The 7894-nt window shown below is 54.0% G+C and overlaps 1 protein-coding gene across 1 annotated transcript in view; it reads left to right on the top strand.

The window, feature by feature from the left end:
• Nucleotides 1-2894: 2894 nt before the first annotated feature.
• ENGASE (endo-beta-N-acetylglucosaminidase) overlaps nt 2895-7894 on the top strand; it is an 8837-nt gene continuing 3837 nt past the window's right edge. The window contains exons 1-7 of the mRNA XM_010856276.1: nt 2895-3109; nt 3772-3839; nt 3980-4181; nt 5617-5765; nt 6348-6505; nt 7054-7202; nt 7534-7699. Coding sequence (XP_010854578.1) covers nt 2988-3109; nt 3772-3839; nt 3980-4181; nt 5617-5765; nt 6348-6505; nt 7054-7202; nt 7534-7699 — 1014 coding nt within the window. The 5' untranslated portion in view covers nt 2895-2987. The remainder of the gene's footprint in view (nt 3110-3771; nt 3840-3979; nt 4182-5616; nt 5766-6347; nt 6506-7053; nt 7203-7533; nt 7700-7894) is intronic.

The following is a 7894-nucleotide window of genomic DNA, read 5'->3' on the forward strand; positions in this document are numbered from 1 at the left end:
ACCAGGCCCCGCCGTCCCTGGGATTCTCTAGACAAGAACACTGGAGTGGGTTGCCATTTCCTCCTCCAATGCATGAAAGTGAAAAGTGAAAGTGAAGTCGCTCAGTTGTGTCCAACTCTTAGCGACCCCATGGACTGCAGCCTACCAGGCTCCTCTGTCCATGGGATTAAGGCAAATGTGGGGACCTCCAGGCTCATCCTGATCACCGGACAAGGACACTGAGACCAGGAACCACAGGGTCTTGCAGAGTAGGCAGCGCAGCAGGGGCCAATGCAGAGGCTGCAAACCGGCTCTTCCTGGCCCTGTGGAGGGTGTGCAGGACAACTTGAACTTCCCTGACCCCCAGACCAGAGGCCAACACTGCCGAGAGGAGCAGAGAAGGGAGGTCTGAATATATTTTTCCCCCAGAGACTGAGAATTACCCTAAAGAATCTCTAAGAACTTTTAGTTCAGAGGATGAAAATTTATTTATTTTCACCGCTAAGCTGCAGGTAAGTGGTTTAAATGCAGACTAAATACAGACCCCCACATCTTCTGTGCTCACTTGAGCACAGCCAGAGGGGACTTGTGACCCTGCAACCGCCCTCCCCCACCCCCTGCTCCTCCGGGGTCAAGGCAGACTTCCCAGGGTGCTGCAGTCCCTGTCCTCCCTGGGATCACTGTCGCCTGCTCCCCAAGGGCCCCATCTTTCCCCAAAGCACAGCCAGGATCCATATTTCACAGCTGAGTTATCTTCCCCATTCTATGGGTTTATGGATACTTGGGGCCTCATAAAGTTCAAAGTCTGCAGCCATAATAAAGAGGCCCACTCAGCTTGGCTTGCGCAGCAGGCCATTCCCAAGCAGCACAAACAGGTGTTGGGAGCTGGGTGAGCAGAGCTTCAAGAGGACCCACATTCAGTCCTGTGGGGCCCAGTCTTGGGTCCAGGCCCTTCTCCTCACACTCCACACTCTGGGGACCCCTCTGTGACTAAGAGGCTGGGGAAGTGCTATCTCTGAGATACCTCCTGGCCCTGTGTGCTTTGCAGGGCCTTGCATATTTGGGGGTGCAGAAAAAAATTTGTGCTTCAATGGAAACTATGCATTCTCTACATGCTGCATATCCTGCTGTTATCTCATTCTAGCTTTTTTTTTTAATTGAGGTATAAAAATATGGAGGCATAGTTGATGTACAATATAAGTTTCCGTACAACATAGTGATACACAATTTTTAAAGGTTATACTCCATTTATAATTATTATAAAATATTGGCTATATTCTCTGTGTTGTACAATATATCCTTGTAGCTTATTTATTTTATACATAGTGAAGGAGGAAACAGACAGAACAGGCTCCATCTTGAAAGCAGGACTCCATCTTGGGTCAGACTGGGCTTTGAGCTATATGCCCAGTAAAAACCAGGCCGCCTGGATGGAAGAGCCCCAGGGTCGTACCTAGACTCTCTGTTGCCTAAAAGAATACCCTAATTATGTGTGTAACCAAATGAGGATTCATGCTCAGTCGTGTCCGACTCTTTGCAACCCCATGGACTGGAGCCTATCAGGCTCCTCAGTTCATGGAATTTTCCAGGCAAGAGTACTGGAGTGGGTTGCCATTTCCTTCTCCACGGGATCTTCCCGACCCAGGGATCGAACCTATGTCTCCTGCATTGCAGGCAGACACTTTACCGTCTGAGCCGCCATGGAAGTCCATAACCGAATAGAATCATACATTCTATTATGCTTATTGGGGTATGACCACAGGCCTATTGATAATTGTCTACTGTTAACTACCTAGGCTTAAGGCATATGAATAATGGGTTAACTTTGATTGTATCTTTCTTTTCCTTTGTTCAGACTAGTTTCAGGGAATTTGGGGAGGTGGGTTTGGGCACATACACTTAGGGTATATAAGGTTTTCAGAAAAACTGGTCGGGGTCCTTGGCTAAGAGGAGACTCTTCCTTGGGCCTGCCGGTGTAATACACTGCACTCCACTATCTGCATTGTCCTTCTGAGTGAGTTTGTTTCCCGGAACGCGTGGCTACAATAGTTCTTTGTACCTCTTCATCTGATTTTAGTTTTATTTTTTGTCACCTTTTTTACGTGTAAATTGTCTTGTCCAGAGGCTCAATGATCTCACTCACCCCCAACCCACCCAGCGGAAAAACTCTTTATGCCTCTATTTACGTACTCATTTCAGTATTCCTGATCTATACACGATCTCTTTTTTGATTCGCTTTGAACTGGTTATAACACCTGTCTGAATAACGAGTAGGACAGTCTTTAACACTTGTCCATATTTATACTTCGGAGAAGGCAATGGCACCCCACTCCAGTACTCTTGCCTGGAAAATCCCATGGATGGAGGAGCCTGGTGGGCTGCAGTCCATGGGTTCGCTAGGAGTCGGACACGATTGAGCGACTTCACTTTCACTTCTCACTTTCATGCTTTGGAGAAGGAAATGGCAACCCACTCCAGTGTTCTTGCCTGGAGAATCCCAGGGACGGGGGAGCCTGGTGGGCTGCCGTCTATGGGGTCACACAGAGTCGGACACGACTGAAGAGACTTAGCAGCAGCAGCAGAATGTTTATACTTGAATGAGAATTATGATTTCACTTTTCCCAGAAAATTATCTTTGAAACAGGGGTTAAGCAAACTGAGTTCAGATATCACTTTCACAATTTACTGACTTTGTGATCTTCAGGAGATTGCTCATCTGAAAAAGAACTCACACAAAGGGGTTTTCCGGAGCCCTGGGCTAAGACCCCGCCCATCCCCACGCCCACCGCATAAGCCCCGCCCCATTCCCCGCCCCCTAGGCCTTCCTCCTCTACAAAGGCCGGGCGGCAGGTGCGCCGGCCACAGAGCGAGCGGGGTGTCCAGCCTGAGCCTAGTAGGGGCGGGGCAACCGCGCAGAGAAGTCCTCATTGGCCGGTGGGCGGCGGCGGTGGCGGGTCTCGGCCTGCGATTGGCCGGTGGCCGGCGGGTGGCGCGGGCGGAGCAACGTCATGGAGGAGGCAGGGACAGGGACCCGGACGGCGGCGCGGCGGCAGGGGCGGCGGATGCGGGCCCCGGCGACCTTGGAGAAGCAGCGGGATCGGCGGCCGGCAGGGCGGCTGACCCGGAGGAGGTGGGTAAGAGGTCGGCGGGAGAGTTCTAAGGATCGATCCGGCGGCCGGACAGTGGGCCGGAGTCGTTGGGCGCCTGGCCTTGGCCAAGGGAGGCCGTAGGCACAGGACAGCGATCTCCGGCCCCCACGCTCACTGTTCGCGGCGGGTTCTGTCCATCGTCCCGCCCGCCCCGCACAGCAGTAGGCACGGACAGAGTCTCGGAGCCTGGGTGCGACCCCAGCCTCGGGCGCGTCTGGGCATCCTGGCGCCCTGACTAGAAGCTCCGACATCCTTTTCTAAGAAATGGGTTGACTATGCCTCCCTCCCCTGGCCTTGGGTCTGCAGAGAGATTTTAATTGCTCAGTGCAGACCAGTGGGTGTAATTAGGATTATTAGTGTCCATGCTGGGGAGGACAGGGAGGGTGCCTGGCGCGGAACATCTGAACTGGTCTTTGAGGAGATGGAGGACTGCAGTAGGTGGAGACTGGAGAGAAGGGTGTTCTAGTGTGAGGGAACAGAATGGGCAAAGGCACGTTTCCATAGTTTGCATTAAAAAATGTAAACCAGAGGACGTCTCCCCCTGCACGTCCTCATGGGGTCTGGTCCCTTTGCTTCTACAGGTTCTTTTTCTTTACCCTTTTATTTAAAAACAAAAAAACAATTCAACTCCTTCTTTGCTTAGAATTGAAGAGGATCGAGAAGAAGCAGTCTTTCGAGAAGTGGTCAGTTTTACCCCAGACCCTTTGCCAGGTAAGAAGGACCGAGGCTCTGAATACTGTCCATGTTCACTCTGGGGCTTCTGGGCAGGGCTGCCCCTTCCCCATCTCAAGTTCTCTATTATGAATTCCATAATTTCCACTGATTCCTCGCTGTTTCCCTCCTCTGATCAGTTAGATATTATGACAAGGACACCACCAGACCCATCAGCTTTTACTTGTCTTCCCTGGAGGAACTCTTGGCGTGGAGACCCGATGCGGAGGATGGCTTTAATGTGGCCTTGGGGCCCCCTGAGTGTCGGCAGCCCCCTCTGAGCAGCCGGAGACCCAGAACTTTGATGTGTCATGACATGATGGGCGGGTACCTGGATGACAAGTGAGGACACTGCGAGCGCATGGCCTGGTGTGACGGGAGGAGGGGAGGGGCTGTGCCCGGTGGTGGAAGGAGCACTGGATGTGGAGTCAGGAGTCAGCCAGCCCACCCTGCTACCTACTGGGAGAGGAACTCAGGCTTCAGCCTTTCATCTGTAAGAAGAGGAGGATGGGTTAGGGGCTAGCTTATGCCTGCTTCAGCCCTGAAACTGTCTGATTCTCTGGACTGTCTGCACCTGAAGTCAGGGAGGCTGGAGAAAGCACCATCGCAGGGACCTTCTTCAGACCACCTGGCCCAGTAACTTGGTTCTTCTGCTGATTTCTTTCCTTCACCCTCCTCAGTTCTATTCCATCTTGGCCCACTGGTTCTGGAATCATTGCACTCCCTCCCCAACCCCACCCCAGCTGGGGGCATTTCTTCCCAAGATCCTGCAGGGTCAGCTTAGACATCTTGTTGTTTAGTTGCTAGGTTGTGTCTGACTCTTTGCGACCCCTAAACTGTAGCCGCTTAGGCTCCTCTGTCCAAGGTATTTCCCAGGCAAAAATACTGGAATGGGTTGCCATCCTCCTCCAGGGGATCTTTCTGACCCAGGGATCGAACCCAGGTCTCCTGGATTGGCAGGTGGATTCTTTACCACTGAGTCACCGGGGAATCCATTAGAGATCTTTAAATATCCATAAAACAAGCTTGGATGTCATAATTGATGGGAAGCCTTGAGTCAGAGCTGGCCATCAAGGTACAGAAGTGGGTGATGAAGCCACTGGTGCAGCTCATGTGGTTGTCAACCCCAACCATACCTGCAAGCTGTCTGTGTCCTAGTGAACTGCAGGTGTTGGAATAGAGCAGGGCCCCGGGCACTTGGAGGTCTGTGTGAGCTCCTCCAGGTCTCTTTCCTTGTGTTCTGTCTGTCTGTTCATTGAGGCTAAACACGCTCAGTCTTTTGGATCCGATAGCAAAGTGCCTGTTGGGCCTGGTGAAAATGCTTCCCTTAAGACTAACCCTCTCAGGACTTCCCTGGTGGTCTGGTGGTTAAGAATCCGCCTTCCAATGCAGAGGGTGTGGGTTCGACCCCTGGTCAGGGAACTCAGATCCCACATGTTGTGGGGCAGCTAAGCCCACATGTCACAACTACTGAGTCCATGTGCTCTGGAGCTCACACTACAACTAGAGAGCCCACGGATCCCACCTGCTACAACTAAGACCCAACGCAGCAACAAAAAAACCAAAACAACAACACTAACCCTCTTGACATCCGGGCTGTGACCTGGTGCTACTTCTGAGCCCAGTCACTGGGCACGGCCTAGCTCACAACAACCTCTAGTGCCAACTAGATGGAACTAAAGGGAATCTTCACTCGTGTCGTCCTCTCTCTTCACCTTGCGGTCGCCGTGTCCTCGTCTGTTTCTGGGTCCGGATCTTGTTCTCTTTCTTCACCCAGGTTTATTCAAGGCTCAGCCACACAGACTCCCTATTCCTTTTACCACTGGCAGTACATCGACATCTTTGTGTACTTCAGCCATCACACGGTCACCATCCCCCCAGTAGGCTGGACCAACGCTGCCCACAGGCATGGGGTCTGTGTGCTGGGTAAGAGCCAAGGGCCCGCCTGCAACCCAACCAGACTCGTTGGCACACCTGACTGGGGCCCCAGTGATAAAAGGGCTTGGGCTTGGGGTGCTGTTGGGTGGGTAGACTTCCTTACCATCCTTGATGAGTTAGGACAGGTGAAGGCAAACTTGTTCTGGAAAAAGGAAATATCCTCAGTTTTCCAGGCCACCGAGTCATGTACTGGGGCTGCCAGAGAGTCAACAGCTCCCACAGACAATAAACAAACAAATGGGCTTGACTGTGATCCCGTGAAACTGTTTTTGCAAGAAGAATTGGGGGCAGGATGTAGGATATAGGTGGTCCACCGCTGGGGGAGGGGAGTGCTTCTCAAGCTTTTCCCTGCATCTGAATAATTTATTATCTAACACTGATTTTGGGGCTCTGCCTCCAGGTATCTTATTTATCTGCCATCTGGGGACACTGGGAATTTGGAATTCTAACAATGTTTTTGCAGGCGACAGTGATGCTGTTGTTGCAGGAACCACACCCTGGGAACTGCTGGGTCGAAGGGGAAATAATCCCCTGGCCTGACCTCGATCTCGTTTCTCTCCTGCCCCACAGGGACTTTCATCACTGAATGGAAAGACGGGGAGCGGCTCTGCCAGGCCTTCCTGGCTGGGGATGAGCACTCATACCGGGCGGTGGCCGATCAGCTGGTCCTGATCGCCCAGTTTTTCCGATTTGACGGCTGGCTGATCAACATTGAGAACTCTCTGAGTGTGAGCACACCTGCCCCTGGTGCCTGGCCCACCAGCCCCTGTGCCCCGAGGGGACCCTCCACCATGCTCCTCAGCCTCACCAGGCTGGGTCCCTGCTACCGCAGCGCTTCCTGCATCCCAGCTAGAGCTAGCTCCAACCTCCAGCCCCTCTGCCTCTTCACAGGGAGATGGACATTCTCCAGCGTGATGTCCAGGAACCTTGCCTGGCTGAGCTTTGCTTCTCTGGTTCCTTCAAGGCGGCCCTGTCTTCCTCCTCTGTCTCTGCTTTGCTTGGGCTGCATGTGCGACTTCCTTTTCATGGTGCCTTCCCTTTTCATTGGGTTTTATCTTCTCTTGATTGCGGAGTCCATGTCCTTCCTGCTTCAGAAAGAAAGGAAAGTCGGACCTCTGGCTGGACCCTCTGCTCGGCAGCTGTGGGGCCGAGGGGCTTCTGGGACCAGGACCTGTTTGCCCCTGGGGTTAGGTGTCCTGTCTGTCCAGGACCGGGGCGCTCCTCACGACAGGCCTCTCTGGGCCTCACGGAGGTCTGTCTCCATGCCTCTCTCCAGCTGGCCGCCGTGGGGAACGTGCCCCACTTCCTCCAGTACCTGACCTCTCAGCTGCATCAGCAGGTCCCCGGGGGCATGGTGCTCTGGTATGACAGTGTGGTGAGCAGCGGGCAGCTCAAATGGCAGAACGAGCTCAACGAGCAGAACAGGTGAGCCTGCAGGCGGGCAGCCTGGGCTCCTGGGCAGGGCCAGAACTTCCTCTGCCTTCTGGAGGTGTCACCTACACAGCTGCCCTGGGGGAAAGCGAGGGAGAGGGCAGAGGTGTTTGGTACCCTGACCACAAGCAGACAGAATTAATGCCTTGTCAGCCTGGCTGTGCCCAGGGTTACCCGCCACAGTTTGTGGTCTAGGTGCGGGCTCTTCGGAAGCAGACTCTGCTCGGTCCCAGAGGCAGGCAGCGTGCGGTCCGTGGGCCCAGCCGACGCAGGTGCTTGAGGGGAGAACGCCTGGGCTTCACGGCCCACCCGTGCCGCCCCCCAGAGTCTTCTTTGATTCCTGCGACGGCTTCTTCACCAACTATAACTGGCGGGAGGAGCACCTGGAGCGGACGCTGGGGCAGGCCGGGCAGCGCCTGGCGGACGTGTACGTGGGTGTGGACGTGTTCGCCCGCGGGAATGTCGTCGGGGGCCGGTTCGACACGAATAAGGTGGGTGGTGGCCTTTGAGGCCGGGGAGGTGGTGGCCGTGGCCTGGGTGCTTCGTGTTCCTGTGGACCCCTCATTCCACCTGCACCTCAAGGGTAAGAGAGGCAGCAATGATCCTCCCCCAAGTGGGGACCCCGAGGCCCCGAGAACAGGCTGTGCCCTAAAATCCTAACTTTCAGCCCATCTCTTCAGATGGTA

The sequence above is a fragment of the Bison bison genome, unplaced genomic scaffold (assembly GCF_000754665.1).
Source record: "Bison bison bison isolate TAMUID 2011002044 unplaced genomic scaffold, Bison_UMD1.0 scf7180017864371, whole genome shotgun sequence".
NCBI lineage: Eukaryota > Metazoa > Chordata > Mammalia > Artiodactyla > Bovidae > Bison > Bison bison.